This window comes from Dromiciops gliroides, chromosome 1 (assembly GCF_019393635.1).
Source record: "Dromiciops gliroides isolate mDroGli1 chromosome 1, mDroGli1.pri, whole genome shotgun sequence".
NCBI classification, from domain to species: domain Eukaryota; kingdom Metazoa; phylum Chordata; class Mammalia; order Microbiotheria; family Microbiotheriidae; genus Dromiciops; species Dromiciops gliroides.
In genome coordinates, this window is record NC_057861.1 from 700,723,921 (window position 1) to 700,750,826 (window position 26,906).

The window sequence follows — 26,906 nt, forward strand, 5'->3', positions numbered from 1 at the left end:
GGGCTACAATCTCCCCTTCACTGCCTTCCCTGCCCCAGCTCTCCAGCCTGTCAGGCCAAGGACGCCTGTGTCCCTTACACAGTCCAGAGGCTATATCTAGAATTATCTGGTTTGGGTCGGCCAGTATAAGAACTCATTGATTTATTTTAAAAAACCCAAGTGCCCCTTCCCAGCGCCATCCTTTGGCCCCTCCTCATTCCCATGGTAGATTTTAAGGTCTCTCTTTTACCCAGTACGGGCCAAGATGCTGGGTTCTGCAGCGTTTAGCCCCTTCCCCAGTTCCAGCCATTGGCTTCACTGGCTCCACAGATTAATGACATGGAGCCAGTTGATCACAACATGACCCTGTTAATATTTTTCTAATGCCATTTTCACAAATTAAAGCATAATGCACCGATTACCGGGATGAAAGCAAAGACTCTGCGTCTGTCTGGAGACCGAATAAAGGAACGTTTGAACATCTGTTCATCCTACAAATGTCTTTAAAAGCTTTGATTTCCCCATAATCATTTGGTTCCACCATTTCACCCTTTTCTGAATGTGTATCAAACAGCCTCAGGACAGCAGCACACGATCCACAGTAATGGCTTGTTGCAATCCAAGGTCTCAAGCAGGCTGCAGTTCCCACTCTGAGAAAGAGACAGAGACAGAAGAAGTGACTCTGTGGAGCAAAGACCTGTCTTGGAAAATGAACCCTAGGGTTGGGGGAATGTTTTCTGTACGTGACCCCCAACTCCCCAGCCCTCAGCTATGACAGAAGAAACGGAAAGCCCTTAAGAAGCAGGTCCAACTGGGTAACCAAATTCCCATCCTTAGAGGATGGGGGACGTCAGAGCAGGAGTGGCAAGGTCTGAAAAGGATTAGGAAGGAGGCTCCCAAACAGGAGACTGTAAGAGCTGTGTCCTGAACACAGCCGGCAGTTAACAGATGGCCGTGGAATTCACTAAGATGGACCCAGAGTTAAAAAGTGACCTTTTCCTAGACCCCAAATATTTTTTCCCTACAGCTGAGGGAGTCACAAAACACCCTTGAAGAAAAGGTATAGCTATGAAAGTTTCTGCATCCAAGGGTCCTGTCAAATTACAATGTCACTCGATTCTCAGAGATGGAACATGCCTCGAAGGTGACTGCCCTTGAATGGAAAGGCTGTGCCGCTGCTGCTTGGCCACTCGTGCTCCGTGTGCCCACGAGCAGGTCGCTTCCCTTTAGCCCTTGGCTTCTTCATCTTAACAGAAAGTGAGTTGTTCTAATTGTTTCTATGACTGACTCCTTCAAGTTCCAGAATTCTTAGACTCAAAGGTGATGGAGGGGAGATCCCAGGCCTTCTCCCATCTCAGAGCCAATGATAACATCTAACACACCATCAGTGCTTAATACATGACATTTGTTGTCTTCTTGGAAGTGCGCTCAAGTCTTAACCCTTTCATTGTCTAAACATACATTTTTAGATACACAAATGAACACCGTCTATACAGATATGATTACAGCTACTAGTCTCTACATATAGAAGGAAATTGTAAAATGAAGCATTCTCTCCAGGACTCTTTCAGAAGGCTTTGGCCAACGGGGATATTCAATTACTGGATAGGCTCTACCTTGGAGAACGATTCTGCCACACCCCGGAATGAGGGATGATGAGTGATGATGCTGGGGAACAAACCAGGGGTTAGGGAGCTATGGCTTGAATAAGGAGGAGAGAGGTCTTGGGGTTGAGAGGCAGTTTATAAGAAGAGAAGGGCTGAAGTAGATAAAACAACAATTGAAAGAAAAATAAGCCAGTGGGCAGGAAGACAGAGATATAGACACACAGGAGGAGAGACAGAAGGAGAGAGAGAAAAAGAGAGAAACTCTTCAGACTCTGGGAACTACTCTGAGATCATAGAACTGTATGATTGGAACTGACCTGCATTTTCATTTCCACATCTGATCCCAATTAAACACCATTACAAACAAGAAGACGCAACAGTCATGAGTGCCTGGACACTGGAGATTTATTCACAACCAGAAATCATAGGAGTCAGAGCTAGAAAGGGCCTCAGAGATCAGCTCCTCAATCCACTCTCCTTGTTTCGCTCATGGGCTGAGGTATAGGACTGAACACGGGGGCAGGCAGATTTCAGGAATGATGGGCCAAAGGAGGTTTTCCCAGGCTGTTGCTGGGTATTCAGGAACAATGCAGCCAACTTAGAAGATTTGGGCCTGATACATGCTGCCCATCACCAGCTCCTAAACTTGGTGTCTCTTGGAAGAGATTTCTTATGGCTTAACTGGGCATAAGAGACAGACACTTCCCTAACAAGGGACTCCCCGGTTCCCTAATAAAGCCTTTAGATTGTGAAAAATGAAAGAAGTTTACAGAGAGTCTGATTTATTTCGGACTCTTTCTTACTGGTCCCCTCTCTTTCTCCTCTTCCTTTCTGATCTGGTTGGCTATTCTCCGGAGCTCAAAAAATGGTGTTCTGGGAAAGGTTTACATGAGAAGTTATAAAATGGTTACAAACAGATTTGTTTGCCCTAGAAAAGATAAATCTCCCTTCCCCCTCTCACCCCTTGTGAAGCTCAGCCTCTGTCAGAAGGCCGGCTCACACACTAGCTGCAAGCCTGATTCGTAGAGAAATCTCTTGCCCATGGACTTCTAGGCAGCTCAGCCCACTATGGAGAGTGTCCATCTGAGGGGGGAGCAATTCAGAACTGTTGAGGGAATCACATTTGAGTGGGGGTCCCTACAAGTGGCCTTGTTAGGCACAGTGAGGACATCTGAGCAAGGGCCCCGATCCCCTATAACCTGAGATTCTTTGGCTGAAGGGCCCAGGGCAGTGGGCAGGCTTGTCATTCAAGGAGACTGAACCATTCTCTTCTGTGCATCAAACACGTATCTCTTGAAGAAGAGGCTGATGGTGACATGCTGGGCCGGGTCTGCTTTGCTGCACCCTTCATCCTCCTTGGTCACATCTCCTTTCCCTGCCTTAGTCCTCTTCTTGGTGGTGGCAGTGCTTAGAAGCTTCTTGGTGTCAGGGTTAAGTCCATCTAGAAAACCAAACAGAAAGAGATGACTTCATCCCCAAAACCAGAGTATCCCACTGAAGAAAAGCTAACCTGGCAACATCCAGACTTTTTCAGATAATGCTACTTTTCATGCCTTTCACTGAAGCCTTGTCCTTACTGTGTTACCCCAAGTGTTCCAGGCCCTAGCACTGGCTCTATGGTCTCCTTTTCTTAAGCTGATGTGGTTTCTATTTATACTCCTTGTCCTTGGAATAATAACAGTTCTTATTACAGTTTGCAAAGTGTTTTCTTCATAACAGTATTATAAGACTTATCTTCATTTTGTATGATGAGCAAACAGGCTCAGAGTTCAAGTCACGTGCCACAACCATTAAACTGAAGAGCTAGAGAACGGACCCTTCCAAGTCCAAGCCCAAGTAGACTCCCCACATCGATATCTGCTCTCCAGGCTCTGCCATGGAGCCTCACAGATCACTCTCACTCTAAAGCTGGGAGCCGCTGATAGTCCCACACGCAGCCTTTAGTCCAGCTCATTCCTTGTCATTTCACTCCCCATCAAGGAGAAGGGATAGAGTGAGAAGGCCCACTGTGCTTGAGAAGAGTTTTGGCTTCTGAACATGGAGAGCTCCCCTTGTCTAACTATTTTCAAATGCAAGTTCCTTGAGATTGATAGGGACGTGCCAAAGCATTGCACTATCTAGCAGAGATCTGAGATAGCAGCCAGTGGAGCCTCCGTTGAGGCGGCAAGTGGGGGGCGGGGGGAGACGCTTCTCTAGGAGGTGCTTTGAAATGGACCCCTTTCCTCTCCAAAGCACAGGCCAAAGAATCCTGCTGGAAGCCAGGTCAGTGCTGCCTCTTCACTGAAATGTCGATCTTCGGCACGCGGCCAATTTCATTTTTAACCTATGGTGTCGCATAACCTTATCTCAAACACCTAATCAGCTCCCCCCCCCAAATTTGGATCAGCATTCTCATACATTGGGGTGAACAAAAAGGCTGAGATGCCTGTGAGGGCTCTCCCACAGGTGAGCTGCAGCAAGGGGGCACTTGTGGCTGATTTCAACAACTCCATATTGTGGGCTAGTTCATTGGCTCTACCCTGATCGGCAGCCATGGGGGTGGTACAGAAAGCCAGGACTGGAACAGGTTTCAAAGTGAACTGCCCCCAATTTCCGTCCTTTCCCAAACTTTGTTTGCCTCAATACCAGTGGAACTGGCTGGAGCACAGCTAGAGACAGCTTGCCCCAGAGTGCCGTGGTCAGTGGGGAAGGGCCTGCTTTCTTTCTGATGCCACAGGTCATCTATAAGCCACTTCAAGTGTTCTTCTCTGGCTCAGACTAGTAGGGTCTTAACTTTATCCAAGAGGGAGATGTGTCAGACTCACAGACCACTACAGCTGGGTAGCTCCTTAGAGATTGTCTAGCCCAACCCAGTCATTTTGGAGGGGAACTAGAAACTAGAAGGAATCTGCCTAAGGTCACAGAGCTAGAGCATGGCAAGACCAGAAGTCACCTAAGCCTTGATTCTAAATGCACCGCTGCCACTGAACTTAAATCTAAGGGCCCGTGGGCGTGGTGAAAGTTAGTATTCTATTAAAAAGAAGAGGCCCAGATGGAAGAGTCTCAAGAAGGAGTACATTTTCCTCTCCTCTCTTTTCAAACATGACCTAACTGTGCACACACTTTAACCATTAACTTTTTAGTAAAACAACCAATTAAATTAGTCAATGAGAGAATTGACATGAAAGCACTTTGCAACTTGGAAAGTGTCATACAAGGGATGGGCACTTTTCTTGTCTCTGTCACAACAAAGTGCTAGGCACAGATTAGCCTTGTGATCGATCTTAGGCAGTCATTTCCTCCTCTCTTTGGGCCTCAGGGTCCTCACCTGTATGGAAATGGGGGTGGAGAGGTTGGAGATGATTTACACAGATTCCTGTTAGCTCTGACATTCTAGGTCCTGATATTTAAAAAGGAAATATCTGAAGAATCACAGGTCATCTTCCTGGAGAGATGTACTTTCTCCCATCAAAACTGCAGTGGTAACATAACAGACATCTATCACTTTGAAACTTGCTCTGCCTGGGTTGTTGTTGGGTTTTTATTGATAGAAGCGACTTCATAAAAAGTGGTCAGTTTCACTTCCTGGCTTTTCCTGCTTCGGTGAAATCTGATCTAATTTCGTAAAGTTGTCTTTTAAAAGAAATTCAAAAGGCTACGGAACCATTATTTGTGCTGGGCAAAAACAAAACAACAACAACAAAACCCTTTAGAATATAATTTTAATAGGGATACTTGGGACAAGTTGGACTCTAAGAGTAAGTCACAAATACTCTGAGTGTGAGTATGAGTGTGTGTGTTTAACAAAAGGAAACTCCCCTTCTTGCCCAGGCAGCAAACCCCCCAAAGCCAAGGCCAAACTGTGTCTAATCTGTAGACTCCACACCCATTCCGTTCAGACAGGGTATTGTGCAAGGGTCGTTAACAGGAGAGATGGAAGAATGTGGCAGATCCTACAAGTGAAACCCTAGGCTGCCGGCCAAGCCCAGTTCAGGTATTATTAAACTCACAGGTATCTAAATGACTGAATCAGATCCCCCCAGCCCTCATTCTGCAAACAGATTAGGTGGCTGGCATCAGACCCTGACAAATGGCACTGGCTGTTTTTTTCTCTCTGGTGCCAGGAGGTCTATGGGCTAAAGAGGCTCAGGGATACAGGGCGGCTCAAAGGGGCAAGCCGAGAGAGACAGGCGGGGGCACAATCTCCATTTCATCGACCTCCGTGGATTTCTCGCATTACACACAATGCATACTTTACATTTTATAAAACCAAGGAAATGAAGGCAAATAGATCTGTCACCAAAGAAGACATCAGCCCTTTAATAGCTGAAATGACGGATATTTTTAGATGGAAGTCTAGTTTAACTTACTAACTTACATTAAGGGTCTAATCTCTCCTGAACAATGACTACGTTACCTTGAATACACAGTGAGAAATCTGCTCCATTAATTAAGTGTGGTCTGTACGACTTGGATTTGTAGCAAATATTAATAGATTTTTTTTTTCTCTCGATTGGACAATGACCTTATTTTTCCCAAGTTGCAAATGGATTAAGCTGAACAAGTTCAGGAGGACTTGTGGATCACAGCCGTAAGGCCTCCAGTGTCTGGGTGGCAGCAAAGTGATCCCCTATTACTATTATTAATGGATGATCTGACACGGCAGGGCTGGCCACCACCAGAACTTCTCCAGCCCCATCTCATCTGTCACTTGCTATCACCAACAAACAACCTCTTCTGAGTCTCCCAGCCAAATGCTGTCCCAAAGCTGCTTGGGGCTAGGCTGACCCAGGTCCTAGCAGGGGAGGCAAACAGTCAGAAGCCCTTCACGTATCCCTCTCCCCAACTTTCTGGTAGCTATTCTTCCGCAGCTTTGTGTGCTGTTGAGATGGAGCTGCTGCCTGGCTACTGCAGCTGAGAAAGGATCAGAGGCGGCTGGTGTATTTCCATCCTTGGAAGTGCAGATTTTGCAACATCTGATCAAAAGGCAGGGAATGGGGATGTGGCCTTTCGGAAGCGGCTCTGGAAGCTTTGTAGGTGTAATGTAGGCAGGGGAAAGAGGGATGCCACTAACTTGTTTGTCTAGTTGTGTGCTGCTTTTCCCTTCTTTGGATACATCAAGCCCCTCTTGCTATGACCCAAAGCATTCTGCCTCAGGGCCTTGGTTTCCCTGACCTGGACAGGAGCCCAGACTCTCCCTGAATAGAGTCAGCCTCCGATGGGTTCTCTTCTTTTCTTGCTGCTCTGATCTCTCTCTGCTGGCCCAGAAGGCCTGAACTCACTGAGCAACTCTGTCACAGAGAGCACTTCCGTAGATCTGCTTAGGCCAACAGCACCATAATAATGAAGCCCTCTATCCATGTGGGTCTTTAGAGTTTACAAAGCTCTCTTTCTTTCTTTCTTTCTTTCTTTCTTTTTTTCTGGGCAATGAGCGTTAAGTGACTTGCCCAGAGTCACACAGCTAGTAAGTGTCAAGTGTCTGAGGTCATATTTGAACTCAGGTCCTCCTGAATCCAGGGCCGGTGCTTTATCCACTGCGTCACCTAGCTGCCCACAAAGCACTTTCAAATCTTGGTCAGTCCTCACACTGGCCCCATGAGGGAGGCTGGACAGGCGTTGTTCACTGTTGTTCAGTCATTTAGTCATGTCCAACTCTTTGCAACCAGGGACTACAGTATGCCAATATTGTCCATGGAGTTTTCTTGGCAAAGATACTAGAGTGATCTGCTATTTCCTTCTTTAGTGCATTAAGGCAAACAGAGATTAAGTGACCTGTCCAGGGTCACACTGCTAGCAAGTGTCTGAGGCTGGATTTGAACTCAGGTCTTCCTGACCCCAGGCCCAGTGGACAGGCACTATTATCCCCATGTTCTAGGTAAAAAAACAAAGGCTCTGAAAAGTTCAGTGACTCGCCTAAGCATGGTGAATAGGATTTCAGTGGTGCTTCTTTAGTACAAGCAACAATGGAAAAGGCAGCATTCAGCATGTCTGATTTGTAAATGGCCATGAGCACCGACACCCCCTTCTCTCCAGGCCAGAGGATTCTGCTTGTCATTCTCTCCCTGGCATCCCTGCCCTGCCCCGTCCCCCTCCCAACACCTCTACTGTAGGGGTAGGAGAGGATTACTAAGAATGAAATGAGCCTAGGCTACTTTTCTCCACGCTGCTGCATTTTGCATCTTTTTAGGAGGGATGCTTCCCAAATCCAGGAAGTGGGTGTCCATGGGCTTGGCCAAGAGCAGTGATTCTTCCTGAGGACCCACACGAAGGCCCTGGCACCTGTCCATCCACTTGTGTAAAATATGCCCATCTAGGTCAGAGGCTTAGCTCTGAGCCCGTTGGGTATTTCAGAAGAGGAGAAGCATTAACTTAAAAAAAAAATTGGCTTAGAAACTGGCTATTTAGCTTCTTATCTATGCTGAAGTCCAGATGAAGAAACCATCCTATCAGCAGGTACAATCCCCCGCCTAGGAGGCTCAGGTTTGGCCCTGCAGGAGGCTGAGAAAGGGGATTTTAAAGTCAGTCTGGAGAAGTTTTCAGAAACCTCGCCTTCTGTCCCTACTACTGAGTAAGCACGTGCCTGGTTCCTGCCATTCCCTGTCCTGGAGATTGGTTCCCATAACTTGCAACAAAAGGAGGCTTAATTCTGCCCACATTTCCTCACGCTGCTCCTAGATTCATAAAGTGTCAAATCTGGAAGAGCTGTTAGAGGTCATTGAGTTCAATCCCCTCCTTTTACAGACGGCTCTTCTGTCCTGCTGCTTAGGCTCCCTGTAGCTCTCAACTGAGACCACAGTGATCTGCCTCTAACCGCGCATCAAAGGTCCTCCTGAGCCTAAAGAACGGGAAAGAAAGGAGAAGAAAAGGGCATTACATAGGTTTTTAGCCCGATTTTCTTTTAGGAGCTGTGCATGTATCTTCAGTTTAAATATAGGTGATATCACTTTGGAAAAGATAAAATGCCACAAAAAACTAAGACTATGTCATCGTCGTCATCGTCATCATGCCTGGAACACTGCTCCCAGCTCTTCCTACTTATCACGAGAGTCAGCTCAAGCGGTGTCTTTCCATGAAGCATCCCCTCGTCCAGCCTCCTGCCGTTGAATGACTCAAAGTCCTTCGTGCCTCACAGCTCTATCGCACTCTAGTTTACATCAGAGTGACTTGAAGTCATGGGTCTGGTGTTACGTACCTCTCTATGTGCCTTGCACATGGTAGATGCTTAATATAGATCTGTTCAATGGGGGAATGAATGTGTAATCATCATGGGTTTTGCAGGATGTTAAAGCTGAAAGGTCCCTTGGAAGCTGTTTACTACAGTGTCTTCATGTCTGTGGTGAGGAAGTCAGGGTGTCCAGGAAGCCTGTGGTAGTCAGTACTGGACTCAAAGGCTCCCAGCTGCTAGGCCTCATGCTCTTTAATCAGAGCCCTCCATGTGGTGACGCGGAGAATAGAGAATACCAATTTGCTCATCTTAATTGTCTGTGTACACATATTTATGATGATAAAGTCTCTATTTTAGCTATGGCAAAATGCTGTTGGTAAAAAAGGGATATAGACTGAAAAAACCTCTCAAACTCAAACCCTGAATTAATTTCTTGGTGCCCAGGCAGAACCAGCAGAGAGAAGAAGTGTCACTAGAACAGCAATACTGCAAATAGCACATAGCCAATCTGCCCAGAATTCCAGACCACCCCTGGCTTGTGGGAACTGTAAGTCCAGAAGAATGTCTTCAGTCGAGGCTACTGTAGACACATAAGCTACACTGGGGACCGTGGGCCAGCAGCTGGAGTGGAAAACTGGATTGGGGGGTGGGCGAGAGGTAAAGAAAGCTATTTTTTCAAAGTTCTCAAGAACAGAGCAGTCATCTAGCCATCTGCAATGGTTTCCATTCATTTTCAGGACATAGTCGTCCATCAGGAAGTTCCTCACACTGTGTCAAGAATGTTTTGGACTGTTCTTAGTAGCCAACACTAAGTGCAATCTTTCCTGACTCTCACCTTCACGAGAAGGCCACTTGCCATGCTCTGCCTTCCATAAATTTCAGATCCTATTCTCTAAGTCCCCAGCTGTTCAAAGATTTTTCCACCTTGCTAGCTTCTCTAGCTCTGATGGTATGGGACTCAAAGCCTTTCTGTAGAATCTACAGACCCCTGGGCCTGGCCCAGGAATCCATCTTTTCTGGGAACGAAAGAGGCAGCTGAGAGAGGAGAGGAAGGAAAAAGATGCTTCACAGTGCTCAGAGAGGACTGGGGCCAGGATTAAGGGCTAAAAGGGTTCTTAGAGGTCAGATAGTTGAACTCTCTCATTTTAAAGATGAAATAAACTGAGTCCCAGAGAGTAATCTGACCAGGAAAACAGAGATGGTAAATAGTGTAGCTGGATCCAAATATGGGGGTTCTGTCTACTTTAGCATGCTCTCTCTTACCTCTAAAGTTCTTTCTAGTTCTAAGTCTAAGATCTGGTCTCTCTGCTTTCAGGTATGGCAGAAACTCTTGGCTAATTTCCCAGCAGTGCAAAGATGATAGAGAAATTCTGGGTCAGTGTCCAACTCGTGTGAGATGACAGAGAAGGGACAGAAATGCTGTATCAGAGCCAATGGACTTCAGAGTCACAAACACCCCCAAAAGCTGCCTTTCGTGAAAGCCCCTTGGGGTAGATGCTGCCATCTTCTGGTGATTGAACCAAACCAGCAAACCTTCAGGGTGTGTGTGTGGGGGGGTTGTAGGAGTTGGTGGGGGCTGGAGGGGGAGGTGGGAGAGAAGGAAGAGGGGAAGAGACAGAGGAGGCTTTAAATCCAGGGTTCTGACCCTGAGTGAAACATAGCCAATGGCAGTTAGTTACTTGGGAAAATGAGAGGGCCATGGCCCTCGGAAATCAAGTGACAACTGTGCATAAAGGCGCAAGGGCTCTGGCTGCACTCTCCCTGGCGACCCTTGAAGGCCCGTTTTGTCTCCTGGCTTTTGCTGTAAGTAATCAGGAAAGAATGCTGGAAAACAAAACAGTTTCCCAAGTGCTGCTTGTGGGTGCCATAATTAATACACTCATCAAACAGTCCTGCAAATTGCTTCCAATTGCTGGCGTCACTTTCATGGCCCGGGCCAGACTGCTAGAGAAGGGTCCTCTTGTCCCCATTCCATTTACAGTGGGAAGTCCCAGCTTTGGCCGCAATGGGAACCAAGTCCTTCCCAAACGTCTCAGAGTAATTTGTACTGTAATAGGTCCCTGAGGTACACGGGCCAATTGAAAATGCGACAGAATTTTCTGTCTTTTAATTAGAGGCTGTTAATAGATTTAGAACAACAACAGCAGAAACCAAGCCAGACAAAAGGAGGCGGCTTTGAGAAGGAAGGTCAGAAGTTTCTCTTCCTGGCCTAGGTTTTCCTAGAGGCTGGGGGAATACAAAAGCCTGCAGCGGTTTACTCTGACACTGTCCTTTCTCTCACCCTGGGCGGATGGCATCTGGGAGTCTTGAGGAAGATTTCTTTATCTTGATGGATGGCCAGAAGAGTCTCCTTGGGCTCAGGTTAAGCATTTGGGAGTGCAAAGACTCCATCTTTGGGGACCTCAACTTTCATCTAAACCAGCAGAAAGAGAAATTTCAGCTCCATGCAAATGCTGAGGCAAACTCTAGGCAGGCATCACTATAAGGACAACGGGATCAGGAAGCATGGTGTAGTGGGAAAAGCGTTGGATCTGACATCAAAAGACTCCAGTTTGAGTCTGTACTCTGTTAGTAACGGTGACCAAAGGCCACTCCCTCTCTGTGCCTTGGGTTTCCTTTCCTGGAAGACATGGCCTCTAAGTGCTTTCCAGGATGGACACTGTGTGATTTTAAGGACTGGCTCTAGATCACATCATTCCTACAATGTGTCCCCAGCCGGCCAGGCTTCAAGAAGGAGCCCTGTCATAATGAGCAAACACATCTAGTTCTTGAAGCTTCTGAGACCAGAATGGCAGTATGGGGACCAAACTAGAGAGTGTCTCCTAAGTGAGACTGATGAGGGGTTTTGTGTGTGTGTGTGTGTGTGTGTGTGTGTGTGTATGGTTTTTTTTTTTAATGGGGCAATGAGGGTTAAGTGACTTGCCCAAGGTCACACAGCTAGTAAGTGTTAAGTGTCTGAGATCAGATTTGAACTCAGGTCCTCCTGAATCCAGGACCGGTCCTTTATCCACTGCACCACCTAGCTGCCCTCAAACTGATGAGTTTTGATATTATGATGGGCCATGGTGGCGGTGAGGTGGTGGTAGGAGAGAAAGATAACAGGATTCTGAGCAGGGTGGTCCTCTGGTATAGTGGGCAGGATGGATTGTTGCAGGAAGACCATTTATGTGAGAGATTTGGGCGATAGCTCAGGTGTGAGGTCAGGTCCTGAACTAGGAGTGTGGCAGTGGGAATGGAGAGGAAAGAATGTCTACCTGAGACACTGAGAATGATAGGTAGCTGGCTGACTGACCATTTGACAATGGAAAGCTCTGGGGAGGGGAGAGGAGGTTGGACTAGCAACGTGGCTCTGAGGAAACTAACTGCCACCCTCCCACACAACTGGGCACCACAATTACCCAGGTCTACTTGAGGCCAGTTCTGCTAACTGTGAGCTTTGTTCTTTACTTGGGTCCTTGTGACAGCTGATCAAGTATGAGGCCAGCCTCACGCACCTGGTCCAGAGAAAGCCTGGCTCCTGGAGCAGAAGTAATGTGGGGAGGATCATAGTTATCTGTTAGGTGGAGAGGGATTTGCCCAGGACACCTGGACAAAGAACAGAGTCCGTAAATAAGCTCATTACGGTAGAAGGGCCCTTGTTTTCTTTTTCAGAGCTTTTTGTCCCTGCTGACTAGAGGTGGGAGCTTTAAAGTCCAAGCCCCCTCCCTTGGGGGAGAAAGATGCTTGGTGGGGAATTTGAGGGTAGTTGCATGTCTTAGTAGAATGAGGCCTCTTGCTGTATTGAGGCAGATTGGGGGTGTTTTGGAGAAGAGATGGGGAGGGGGGCGTCTTTGGCAGCCTGGCTTAATGTCAGCAGGAGCAGCAAACATTTCTGTGAAAGAGATGAAGAGGCCAAACCAAAATTCTTCAAGTGCTTTTTATGCTGAATCTTCATAAATATATGTAATATCAAGAGGGAGAGGGACATCTGAGCCAGAATTCAAGTTAATTTATTCAATTGCTTCAAATCAGAGCCCAGACCTGGGGTTCAACCTGTTGGTTTTGCCTCCTTAGGGAATCAAGATGGCCAAGCCCCTAACTGAAGGTGGGCGTGAGTCACCTTCTCCAGGGTCCCCTTGTTCAAGCCACCATCAATCACAGGGACTTTACAATAAAAAATAAAATGATTAGTCAGTTTATTTTTCAATTTTTACATATCTAGGATAGGGCTTTCAATGCAGTTGGGGGAGGACCAGATTTTCTTCTCCTCCTATATATATTGTGTGTAAACAAATAGGCAATTTGCTTTAAAAAGATAAGGTGATTAAATTTTTATCAGCCTTGTACTCTGTTGTCACCACAACAAAGGGAATTAGGAAGAGGAGGAAGACAAAAAAAGCTTTTTATTTGAATTGTGCTCTCACCAAAGGTTCTCCACAGCACACTCGATGTTCTCCAAACGGGCCCTTTGATTGCTTTTTATTCAACTTGTTTGCATTTGGAGCAATCGCAAGGAAAGAGAACAGGCCACATTTTGATGTCTTAATGTTCCTTAATACCTCCTTTAATTTATATTAAGCTTCTTAACTGGGATGATGAATTCTTCAAAAACAAAAAAGGACCTTGTACAGAAATCTTTCTCACACCATGTAAATTGAAATTATAATGTATTCATGGTTTTGGAAGAAGGGGGGGGGTGGGCGACTAGGAAAACACATACACAAATATATTATTTGGAAGGTTCTTCGTTAATAAAGAAAAAAGGCCTACCTTCAAACAGCCTGGATACCAAGCTAGAGCATTACATGAACGAAGATTCACATAATTACAGGGAAGAGGAGGAAGGTGGGAGGAAAGATGGGGTTCCAAATGTGGGGCTGCTTTGTTTTCAAACCTTTCAAATAAAGTTTTCATTTATTTAATTTACATACTATGTCATTCTTGTATCCTACTTACAGGGTGTTTAAAATATTGCTTTTTTGGTAACTCCCAGGAAAAACAGGTTGTCAGAATAGCAGATGTTTTTCTTTGTGAATCACAACAGGCTTTTTGTGTTTCAGTCATCAAGCTTTGTCTTTTCGTGCAATACATTCATAGACATGTATACACACACACACACACACACGCGTGCACACATGTGCGTGCACACACATACACAGTCTTTTGAAGCTCCCTGAGGACAGGGGACTAACTCTTCCTTTTCTCTGTCCCCCAACCACTTGAGTTCAGTGCCTGACACATAGAATGTACTTAATAAATACTTGTTGACTCATCTATTAGACTACTTTGTAATTCCCATCTGTACTTTCGCACTCTACTTTCCATTACAATGATTTGCTTAGTTTTATTCCCTCTCCTAGACTGTAAGCTTCTAGAGGATACGGGACTATGTCGTTTTCATCTCCGCACCTCCCAGCACTTAATAAAGTACCTTGGCACCTATATTAGGTGCTCAATAAATATCTGTTGACTTGAACTGAATCACTGGCAGACATCCTAAAACTTGGGCATGAGAGCAAACTGGAGAGGCCTGGGAGTGGGACATCCAGGCTAGGTGAGAGAGGTGATCCAGCCAAGAAAGTTCCCTGCAGCAGAGGAGAGATGGGAGATTCAGAGATGTCTGACTTCAAACCAAAGTCTGAAAGCAAGGTACAGAAACTCATGAGTTGGACCAGCTGCAGCCCACAGGGAGAGAGCACCTGTTTACTGTTTAGTTGTTTTAGCTGGGTCCAACTCTTTGTGATCCTATTTGGGGCTTTCTTGGCCATTTCCTATTCTAGGGTGTTTTTACAGATGAGGAAGCTGAGGTAGAGAGGGTTAAATGACTTGTTTACCACATAGCTACTAAGTGTCTGAGGCCAGATTTGAACTCAGGGAGATGAGTCTTTTTGACTCCAGACCTGGCACTCTATTCACTGTGCCACCTGGTTGTCCCAGAGAGTAGCTTAAGAAATTTTAAGTGAAAATGGGTATGTGCTGTGTTTAAGAATGAGGTAATCAGGCCATTTCAAAAGTGTACACTTTTGGTTTTGAACCATAGATTTAAACAATCTTTGCAACATATGTGTATGACCTGGTGAAGCAAAAGGCACCACATAGTTGTACTCTTTTTATTAATACAAAGAAATTTGAGGTAACACAAAAGAAGCAATTTCTTTTAATTCTCACCATGAACTGAATTATAAAATTTGAGATGGCCAGGGTGACCAGGAGGGAGGAGGATGAATGGTCCCAGGGACCAGGCATATGAACTCAAGTTGTTCTCCAACTCTTTGGAGACACATGCATTTCTCTGGGGATCGCACACTTCTCTACCACATTCATGTATGTGTTTATGCCTAGAGTAAACATTTAAAAAATGGAAACTCAAGTTTTGCACTTGGCAGTAAAAGGAAGTTAAGGTGCTTCACTATAGAGCTGTTATCTGTCTTGGAAAATCTCTGGATCCTTTTGGTGACTGGAACTTCAGTGTCAAACGGAAATGAAAAGACAAGAGCTTCCTCCTCTCCATACCCAGCATGTGAATGTCAGCGCTGGCTATGCAGTGGGACGACTGGAACAAATGAGAGTCTGGCTGCAGGTGTGGACAAACCACTCAACAAGTCATGTCACTGGGGATGGAGATGGTTCCTGGTTAATGGATCCTGGCCATGCTGATCATGAGAGAGAGGCTCCAGAGTGGTTTGGCCACAAGGTAACCCTGTTCCTTCCACTGACAGGCAAGTTGGAAACCCAAGTTAGGTGTTTGTTACCTCCCATTTTAATCCAACTCACCAAGGTCAAGGAGTTGTGGTTATTTCAAAAGAGTTAAATTTGGAGACTAGAGTCACAAGACTAAATCCTGGTTCTCACACATCCTAGTTGTATGACAATCAATCAATCAACATTTAAATGATTACTATGTCCCAGTGACTGTGCCGGGTATAGTGATACAAAAACAAAAAATAAAATCCTCTCTTCTCTTAAGGAGTTTACATTTGGGAAGAGAATTGATATAAGCAGTTTATGAAGGATGTACAAAATAAACATGAGAATAAATAAAAATAAATACAAGGTGGTTAAACATAAAGTAGTCGGGGTTCAGGAAAGATTTCATGCTGAAGGCCGAGAGGGATTCAGGGAGGTAAAGATGATGAAAGAGCATATTCCAGGTGGCAATGCCCAGTGCAAGAGCACAGAGACCAGAGAGGAAGGCTGTGAGTGAGGAACAATCAGGTAGTGTGGCAGCTATGTGGAGGATGGGTTGACATGGCGGAGAGATTTGGGACAGAACTGTCCAGGGGAGAAATGATAAGGGCTTGACCAAAGGAGGCGGCTGATGGGCTTCACGAGGAAGAGATGTACAAGTGGAAATGGTGAGATTTGGCAATGACTGGCTCTGTGGGATGAGATGAGGGGGACTGAGGAGCCAAGAATAAACATGGAAATATGAGCTGTTACCCGGACTATCTACACACATCCACATCTGTATGGATACAACATGACATATATACAACAGAACAGTCATCATATGTGCATACATGACACAAAATACAAAGAATTAAAATGACAAGCTAACCAAAGCCCTATGGAGGGATGCACAGTTGGCATATTTAGGTTGCTAAGTATTACCAGAGAAGAGAAATAAATGAACAGAAAGGGACCTACCATAGAGTGAGAAATAATCACTCCCACGAGAGCCCACATGTGCTTGGCTGGTCCTCACACAATGGCATTCGATCTAACTGAAGCCCCACATGCTGGATGGCCTTCTATGTGGAGGATTTATGAACGGGCATAGACAAGTCTCAGGACAAGAAGAGCTGTCATCTGTACGACTGCAGGGAGCACATGACTGATGAGATCATAAAGAAGTATAGATGTGAATCATTATTATTATCATCCAGAACACCAAAGCCTTCACTTTCAGACCCAACAAAGGACACAATGGAGGAAAGGAAACATGGTTTACCCTCTCTACTTTCTTTCTTTCTTTTTCTTTTCTTTCTTTTTTTTTTTCTGGTGTGGAGCAATGAGGGTTAAGTGACTTGCCCAGGGTCACACAGCTAGTAAGTGTCAAATGTCTGAGGCCGGATTTGGACTCAGGTCCTCCTGAATCCAGGGCCAGTGCTTTCTCCACTGCACCACCTAGCTGCCCCAACCTCTCTATTTACTGCCAATACCTTCCTATTGCTTTTCACCTTCTCCACCCATGTTGCACGCATGCTGAGGTATAAGACAGATCATATTTAACCCTGGTCACCACTTACAGTCAAGTGAGGAAAGGCACATGGGAATGGAGAGATGATGGTGTTACAGTAAGTTAGTTACTACCAACGGCTGATGAAAATAAGTACATGATTCAGAGAGAGTCAGTGCCTGACAAAAGAAGGTCCTTTTAAAATTTAATTCTGGAGAACACAATGCTGACCATAATCCCTGGCACCAGGGACTGGCTGACACCAGTCTTCAAAATAAGTTACCACGTGGAAAACAGTGTCTGCAGGCCACAAGTCTCTCCCCAGTCCTCCCTACACTTGCCAGAACTTTGGTAATGCTCATTCTGGTTGTCTGTGAGCAATGCCAGTGTCAGGGATTGCATTTTCCTTCCAAATTGCTTCTTCATAGCCCACAGGCACATTTCTTTTTGTCTGCGCTACTAATGATCTGCAACATTTCTAGGTCTTACCCTGTCCCAGACCCTACCCATTATATTCACAACTTGCTTGTGTCATTGTCTAGAACACCAATGATCCTGCTGGAGAAGGGCACCAAGGTATGAGACAGACAGACAAGACAGATACATGGAGAGAGAGTCAATAACAGGGAGTATTCATACAAGGAACTTAAGTTAATTCAATTCAATTAAACAGTTAATATGCTCCTTTGGAGAGTTTTTTGAAAGCTAGTTTGTTGACTGCCGGAGAAGAGAAAAAAATGAGCTTTTCAACTAAAAGAAGAAGAAGTGGATGATAATTCCACTGGTTCATATCTTTGTTTGACTGCTTTTCATGCACTTCAGCCTGTTACAGGAGTCATCCTTTTCTCAATCACTGACTGATCTCAGAATGCTTTTTCATCCTCATCAGGGGTCCTTTGAGATTAACCTTTTCCCTACCAGACAATGAAGGAGGACGTCCTGAGAAAGTGGGCCCATGAAGCAAGCCAGCAATAGTTACAGGTTGGAGCTATAAGGGTAAGAAGTTATCTAGTCTAACCCTTTCATGATACTAATGGAGAAACCGGGCTACCTTGAGTTTTCCTTCCCCTGAAGGATTCCTGCTCACTCTTGGCAGAAGGCTTATTCATTCAACAAACATTTATTCATGACTACTACATGGAAACTTAGTGGTCAGAGAAGCAAATGAAAATGGATGGAAATCACTGTCCTTAAAGAGCTTACACTCTGACCCTGAGCTTGTCAACAAGCCAGACTTCTAGATTCCACAGAACGAGCAACGCAGGACAAGTCCAGTCAGCACTTGGGGTCAGGCCAGTATCAGCTCTGATCGCACCATTCCCCTGCTAAAAAACCTGCAAAGGTTCTCATGGCCAATGGAATTCAATTCCACAAACATTTATGAAACACCTATTATGTGCATGATACTTGTGTTGGGGATGCAAAGATGAATCCCAAAGGGTTACTGTGAAGAAAGTGCTTTGTAAATTCTAAAGGACCAACTACATCAATGCCAGCTATTATTATTATTAATAGTAAGACTGTCCTACAACAGTAGAATTTGTAATCTGCCAGATCCAAACTCCTTAGCCTGGAATAAAGTGTGGCACCAACTTGTCCTTTCCAGCCTTATTTCACACTTTATATATCCTCTCTGCTCCATCTGGATGGAAATATTCATTGTTCTCTAAAACAGACTCCATGTTTTCCTGCCTCCATGCCTTTGCTTAGGTTGTCCACCATGCCTGGGATGCCCCTCCCCCTATTTTCAATCTTTATCTATTGAAACTCTTTGCATGCTCCCAGACCCATCTTAAATGCCCTGTCTTCTCTCCATCCACACTCCGGATCACTCATGCGAGTGACCATTCTCCAAATGTCTCTCAGGAGCTCTTCAGATTCACAGAGCTGTTGACATGGTGCAGCAGAAGGAACTGAGCAGAGCAGCCTCACCCTAAGTCCTGGCTCTGCCACTTCCTGGCTTTGTGATCTTGGCCAAGTCACCTGACTCACTTTCCTCCCCTACAATATGGGAGGCCTGTACAGATAGTCTGAGGATCATTCCAGCTTCCACACTTGATGATTCTGTGGCTGTCTGATGTAATCCCTTGGGTACTTCTCAACTAGATTATAAACTCTGTGAGAGCAGGAACGTGGTCTCATTTATTTTGGGGGGCATCCATGTTTTACACAGAGGGACACTCAATAAATATTGAATGAATAAGAAGTCTCCTTTAAACATACTCTCTTTTAAAGAAACAATGCCATCACAACACCCCTGACATGTTTTTTTAGAAAAAAAAAATTCCTCGAGCACAGAGACCATACCTTTGGAATGTTCTGTACGTTTCCTAGTACAGAGAAGACATTAAGTAAACACTAAGTCATTTATAGAGAATGGAAGACAGGTCTCGGGATTTCCCCAGTACCTAATTTCCAACAGGCATTTGCAACTTAAAGCAAGAGCAGGCTCAGAAGAGGAATAAGGGCAGAAGGCAAAAATGGCATGTGGAGGTGCAGAAAGTGGGTGGCATTCCCTCCCTGGGGAAAAGGGGTCATCAACTTGAGGAAAGCCAGATCAAAGGGCAGAGGGATACTTTCTGTAGCATTGAGGAAGCCTGGACATATTTAAAAAGTTAAAGGAAACAAATCCATGGGAAAGGTAGAGCTGAGGACAGGGCTGGGTGGGGCAGGGATGTAAAGCTAGTGGAAGGAGGGGAGGATGGATGCAAGGAAAGATGCTGGTGGTGGGGATACCTTGACCGGTTCCTGACAGATGGTCTCCAGATTCTCTGGGAAATGAAGACAAGGTCTTCAGCCATCTGGGAGAGGGATGAGCTGGATGTTTGAAGCGGAAAACATTTATGGGCTACAGATTAAGAGCAGGAAGGGATCTAAGAGGTCATTTTACAGACAAGGAAAATGAGGCACAAATGGCTAAGTGATTTGCTCAGGGCAAGCTGGTTAGTAAGAAAGCCAATAAAGGAGCAATAGCAAAGTCATTCCAAGATGAACAGGTCAAGTCAGCTTCCCTTGCACAGGTGCATGGGAACAGAGTGAGTGACAAAATGATGGAGGTGACTGGAGTTGGATGTGAGGCTGGGGTGGGAGGGCAGTCAGGACGACTGATGAGGGCAATCTCAGAAAATGGTCTTGGAAGCCAGTGTGAGGAAGGTGTCTGGGATGGTTAGGAGCAGGAAGTAGCTGACGGTTAGAGGAAGGGACTATGGGCTTGTGGTAGAGTCGAGGCAGTTTTGTGTCTTGAGACTTGTGGGTTGACCAGGAGAGGCAGGGCTGCCCCTCATACTAACCAAACCACAGAAAATCCAAGGGAACCAGGTCATGGTTCTCATGTGTAGCTGAATTTTGGCTTGTCCAGCATTCAGTGTTATCTGCACTATTCTTCCCTTCATTTGCAAAGGCCCTTGAGAGCTGGTGAAAGGTCCTAGGAGCTTGCTCTTGGAAAATTCAGATCCAAAGAAGTCTATGCACTCTAGCTGCTGGGGCAGTGCCCCAGAGGAAGGTATGGACCAGCTAGGAAAAAGAGAGGTGAGAGGAGCATCACTCTCACCTCTCTGGGAATGCTCTGAGGCCAGAAGGATCCTGGACAAGGGAGCACAGGATGGAGAATGACATTTCTGTGGGAAGGAGAGAGGAAGGTGACTCAGAGCAGTGAAAAGAATGGTGGGCTTGGAGTCCCTAGCCCTGAATCTCAGCTCTGCCACTGAGAAACCGTGTGACAATTCTCTGACGAGTCCCTGGGCCTCAGCTTCTATGGTCGCCCTGGCTCTAAGTCTCTGATCTCTGATCTCATGACCAGAATGCTGGCTCGGAAGTTCAGGGAGGCTGAAAAGTTTTCCAAGCTTTGTACAAAGCCTTCTACTTCCTGCACAATATCTCCCTGCCCACTGAACCCCCTTCATCTCACTTCCAGCGACTGAAAAGAAAGTAGAAAAAGAGGAGTTGTTCTGTGATTTTACTTCCCCAGGCCCATGGGCTGGGAAAGCGACTAGCTGGTTCGAGCAATAAGATTTACATCAGCCCCAGAGAGAGAACCCCATAGCCCCCTTGATCCCCTTTACACCGGTGACAACCTCAAGGCTACCTGAGTGCTGCGGACAATGTCGGCCCGGGAATGTGCGCCCCCCTCCCGCCTCCCTCCCTCACATCCCATTCTAGGTGGTGCAATCTGCAATTACAGTGGGCAGCCTGCTCTATTCCCACTATTTATCGAGTTGAATTTTAATACTCCAAATATACACTCCCTAAATGTGTATACTCTTTAACAGTAGTTAATCTTCAATTAAAATACCTAGAGCAGAAACTAAGATAACTGGTTTAAAAGGTAAAGCTTATTGACAAAAAAGTATTCTTCATATTGCTTTTAAAAAAATTCTGCATATTAAAAATGTCATTTTTATGACTTGAAAAAAATCTTCAAGAATAATGAAGGCTAACAAAAGGCTGAAAAGCAGTAATTTAAAAAGCTCCATATGTGGCATCCTGATTACTGTATCAGTCCCATTTCCATAGCGAAGGGAGAAGTCACCTACCTGCTGGCTGTCCTTTCTGAAAGCAGGGAAAGGGCAGGGAGGACAGCCAGTGAGGGTGCCGTGGGCTGGCAGCTGCTGCAGTGGGCCGGCAGGGGTGGGAGTTAGGCCTGGGCCTGCCCTCTGGGAATCCCAGCTCTGGTGGTCCCAGCACATGCACTTAATTTGAAAGCTTTTGAGTTCAAAAGTTTATCCTCTCTCTTTGACCTGCAAAGCTTTTCATACAGGAGTGAGCTAAGGGTTGCATGTATGCCTCATACTACACAGGCAGAGATCAGCAACATTCACCCCCACCCACCCATCCATGCATGTGTGTGTGTGTGCATGTGCACACACACACACACACACACACACACACACAGAGTTACTCAAGAGGGAGAGTTTACAGCTTATCAATTCATCAGAAGTGACTTAGCATCCGATCTAGCCAAATACCAGAACTCTGCCACCAGCAATTAAAAGCACAATGAATGACTGCCCTCTGTCAAACATCATACTAGAGCACCAGCAGATCTCTCAATTATCCACTTCTTCGTTTTTCTGTATTAATCAAAGGGAAGAAGTTCCTTCTTCTCCAGAACACAATCTAAGGCATTTCCATTCATCTTTCTGAATCTCTTTCACAACAGATTCTTCATTCTCCCTCTGTCTCACATGGTTCATGCAGAGACTAGAAGGGCTGTATTTCTGTGAGGTCACAGAATCCCCACAAACTCCAAAACAAAGGGGTGCGAGTGGGATTTCGGCTTTTATTTGGAAACTACAGTAACAGGAGGTCAGAACCGGAAGAGACTTCATCAGGTCCAACCGCCTCTTTTTACAGAGAAGAAAACAGAAAATAAAAGAGGTGATATTTCCAAGGTCTCAAAAGCACTCTTCAGAGCCTTGACTGGGTCTCAGGTTTCCTGAGGAAGGACTGGTGATCTTTCCATTGCAGCGCACTGCCTCCCCAAAGGGGAGAGGGGCACATTATTTTGTGATCTGGGGAGGCCTTATAAGAAATGAAGAGGCTTGGCTTATCTTGGGATTCTCCCACATCTCAAGAGGCCATATTATGTTGCCATTGCCATTAACTAAATTAAAATGAAATCATGAATTCTAATCTTAGCAGTTCCACAAAATGGAAAGTGGTTTGTAAGTGTCTAGTCATCTTGCAAGTTATCAAAATTACAAGAAGGCACTAATGGTGCAGATGAGCTTTGGCTTTGGGAGACATTGTTGTACTTATATTTGAACATGGATGTATCTCATGTTGTGCTGTCCCCTTTGTCACTTTTGTCCACTCTACTTAAACAGAGGAGAGGGCTGTGTTGGAAATAAGTTACTAACCAGAAGATTCTTTAAGAAGCAGACTTGACAAAGTAAACAGAAGCTGACGGCAAGATGGACAGGGGATGAATGCATGGGGATGCTGCTGAGCCACTTGGGATAAGGAAGCACGGGGTCCATTTGTTTTGAGAATATCTTTGTAATTTATAGTCTAAGAGAAACAGTATTATTGAATTGAAAACTTAGGGATAGAAGATGAGGGTCTCTCTGGTAATGAAGGGAGTGGCTGAGGGGTCCAGGTTCTAGATTCCTAGGTCCTATTGTAAGTCCTGTTACCAGTTCCTGCCAAGACTTGAGAAGAGTCTCATGACTCTGTGTGCCTCTGCTATATAAACAATAACATCACCTCCCATCTGAATAGCATTTCCTAGTTTTCCGTGAACTCTTACCCATGTTATTTCATTCTTTCCTCACAATAACCATCTGAGATAGGCAGGAAGGGAGCACTAATTTTTTTTGTTCAGTCGTTCTTCAGTTGTGTTCAACTCTTTGTGGCCTCATTTGGGGTTTTCTTGGCAAAGATAATGGAGTAGTTTGCTATTTCTTTCTCCAGCACATTTTATAGGTGAGGAAACTGAGGCAACAAGGGTTAAGTGACTTGCCCAGGTTCACACCTCTAGTAAGTGCCTGAGGCCAGATTTGAACTCAGGAAGATGAGTCTTCCTGAGCCCAGGCCCACCCTGGGGATTAGTATTTCTGTTTTAAATCGGAGGAAACTAAAATGCAGAGTCAGAAACCAATCTGGGTGTACAAACCAGATCCTTTGCCACCTAGTGTCTAGTGTTCTTTCTGCTAAAGTAATATGCCTTTTTGATCAAAAAGTGTTTTAAAATCCTTGAATGCCGGTACCAAATGTTCTTTTATATTGCAAGTTTTATTGACATGCTCCTAACTGTTCTAATACTTGGAGTGACATACACAGGGGTGTTAAGCAGAAACACTTCATTAAGTATAGGCATATACACATAAGAAGTAGGAAGAAGAAAATGAAATCTAAACTATTAAACAGCCTTTGTGGCTATCTAAACGAAATCTGTGCTGGACTAGCCCCTTATTTAATCAGTGTGGATTTCAAATACACTGAGTTGCTTAATGGAACATTACTATTCCACATGTCTCCATTACAAAAAGAGGTGCAAACCAAATCAGCCCCAATTCAATAATAATAATAATAATGATAAACAACTTTCATTTATGTAGCACTTTAGGACTTAGACTGACATTGTGCAGACAGTTGCACTCAGGGAAGAGCTGTTTAACACAACATACAGTTCATACATTAGCAACTGAAAATGGGAATTAAAAGCAGGGCCAGGCCCCCAGGGACTGGCCAGCACAAAGACACAGTGGAGGGAACCCTAGTGGAGGACAGACTGCCTGATCAGAATACCCCTGGGGGGGGGGCGGGGCGGGAATGGGGAGCCAACCGGGAGCTGAGAGTGAGGGAATACACTTTTGCTTCCATAGTCTCCAGTATACAAAACAAAATGACTAAGATGTTCATGGATTTTAAACTTTCTTGTGAACTTACAACCTCGGGAGGGCAAGATCTTTCTAAACATAGCATTTTGATTTTCCCACCACTGCAAATCTCAAGTATGAGAGCATTCAATTGAATGTTCTGCTTGTGTTAATGATTAAAAAAGAAAAGAAAAGAATGCAGAGATGGTAGAATCAAATGCTTTCTGAAGCTGTCCCCATGCTTAGCTGATTTTTCATACAATCTTAGACTGGAAGAGACCTCAAAAGTCATCTAGTCCAACTTTTCCATTTAATCGAGTGTCTTCACTGTGGTTGGCTTTTGCAGTAAAAAAGAATCCTAACAGATAACAAACCTGGACCACTGGGCCATGCTCACTTCAGAGACCACAGTGTGGCTCCCACAGTACCCGACTGAGAAGGTGGCAAGTGGAGGGAGTAAGATGCCTGCACCAAGCAGGCCACAGGTGGTGCCTCCTCAAGGCTGAATCACATTGTCTGCACTACTAATGATCTGTAAGCTTCCAGGCACACAAAGAAAGAAGCTGTCTCTGGGAAGTTCCTGAATTCAAAGGCAGGAGATCTCTGATCTTTCAGGAAGCCTCATACAGCACATGGCAGAGGCCAGTCCCACAGAATTCAGCACTGACCAGACACCACTTGGAAGGCTAAAGGTGTTACTATGGAGAATTCAGAAATGTGAGTGAATTCGGAGAAAGGTGAACAGAGGAGGCTCCTCTCTGTCTGTGTTCAGTTCTGGAGCCATGACTTAGCAAGGATATGACTAGGCTGGAAAACATGCAAGTGGGCAACCAGACCCATCTAAAGCTTGGCCAGAGGAATTAAAACTGTTTTAACTGTGGAGAAGAGATGGAGGGAGGCCAGAACAGGGATCACAGGACACAGACTTAGAATGGAGAGCCATCTAGTCCAACTCCTTCATTTTACGGATATGGAATCCGAGGCCAAGGGAAGTGACTTGTCCAAGGTCATACAAGAAGTAAGCATTGGAAGTGGGGTCTGACTCCAAAATCCAGTGTGTGTTCCAAGGAGAATGGGGAGAGGTTGAAAGGAGTAAAATTTAATGTGATGCCAGAAGAACCTTCCCCACAATCAGTTATCTAAAAATGGAACAGGCTACCCCAAGAGGTAGTAAGTTCCCTTGAAAGGGCTTCAGAGATTGACTATTTGCTGAATATGGTGGACTGGAAAATCATCTTTATATATAGGTTCAATGGTCACTAAAGAAACCACCAACTCCCTACTTCAATGATTTTATGGTCTTTTGTATTTTAATTTAAATATAACGCCCTCCTTACAAGAACAGAACACTTGGTCTTGAAGGGACCTGAGAAGTCAGACTAATGATTGCCTTGGCCATCTGGAATATGGACAGAAAAGAGGTGCCGTGAAATACATACAAGTGGTCACAAAGCCCTTTTCAAGTTTCTTGGTAGGAGAATTATGATGAGGACCACTGAATTAGAAGTATGGCTTACAAGCAAGAAATGCACATTAGAAGCAAGTGGAAAGGGGCATCTGAAAGTGAAAAAAAGAGAAGAACTATCAACACAAATAAGAACTACAAAGGCACACAGCATTCTGAGGCTATTTAGAATGAAGGCAAAACTCCCATCCTGTATTGCCAAATTACCACCCGAACAGATCTCCCCATTTTCTTAGTTAAAAATACTACACTTATAGTAATATAATGTACTGTACTGAATGACCTCCCCATACATGCTCAATTTCATTGAAATTGGCCACTGAAAACCTCTAGAAAAGGGGGGGAAATAGCTAGATAAAAGAAAAAAGTTGAGCATGGCCTTCGATTGAATTCAACAAGAATTTGAGCATCTATGAGACATACACAGTTGGAAAAGGTGCTTTAAAAGAGTATACTAAGACACGCACACCTAAAATAACACAAAGAGGAATTGGATAAGGCACCTTAGAATGAAGTAGTGCTATGGGTGAGAGAGAGAGAGAGAGAGAGAGAGAGAGAGAGAGAGAGAGAGAGAGAGAGAGAGGGAAGGAGGGAGGGAGGGAGGGAGCACATTGAGCTGAGCAGAGCAGGTCAAGTGTCATAAAGGAGGCAGTGTTCAAATTTGGTGATGGGGTAGAAAGTAACATTTTGGGGAGAAGGAACATTATGAAGCATGGGCTGGGAACGAGAAGTCTATTTTGGCTGAAATATTAGGTACATCCAAAGGACCAGGGGGAAATAAAATGGTGGCTTTTCTATTGGCTGCATAAATTCAGTCACATGGGCCAAACAGAGGTCCAAGGGTATGCAGTGAGATGGGGAAACTGATTTGGAACATTTGGTTACCTACCACTAACTATCATGTCATGTTCCTATAGGTGATGACAGTGCAGTGCAGTGCAGTGCAGTGCAGTGCAGTGCAGTGCAGAAGGATTCTGGAACAAAGAGATAGGCTTAAGCAGTTCTTGAGAATGTAAGGAAAAGCCCTCCAGTGTTGGCCTTTCACAGGTGAAAATTCAATTAGGGAGAGCTAAGGACATGCTCTGACACCAACGGTCCTATACTACCTAGAAATGCATGAACAGCAGGGCTAAGGAAAATGATGAATAATAGAAAAAGGGTTTCTACTTTATTAGACACAGGGGGTTTTGATGAAAACCTTTTCCTTTAATCTGACATAAAACTGCTTTAAACA

At 45.0% G+C, this 26,906-nt stretch overlaps 1 protein-coding gene across 2 annotated transcripts in view; it reads right to left on the reverse strand.

Annotated features, from left to right (window-relative positions):
* Positions 1-1,973: 1,973 nt before the first annotated feature.
* Positions 1,974-26,906, reverse strand: part of EEFSEC (eukaryotic elongation factor, selenocysteine-tRNA specific) — a 296,244-nt gene continuing 271,311 nt past the window's right edge. Inside the window, exon 7 of one of the 2 annotated variants that reach the window (XM_043977987.1) lies at positions 1,974-3,027. In XM_043977987.1, coding sequence (XP_043833922.1) covers positions 2,834-3,027 — 194 coding nt within the window. In that variant the 3' untranslated portion in view covers positions 1,974-2,833. The remainder of the gene's footprint in view (positions 3,028-26,906) is intronic. The other variant, XM_043977988.1, reaches the window with a different exon arrangement.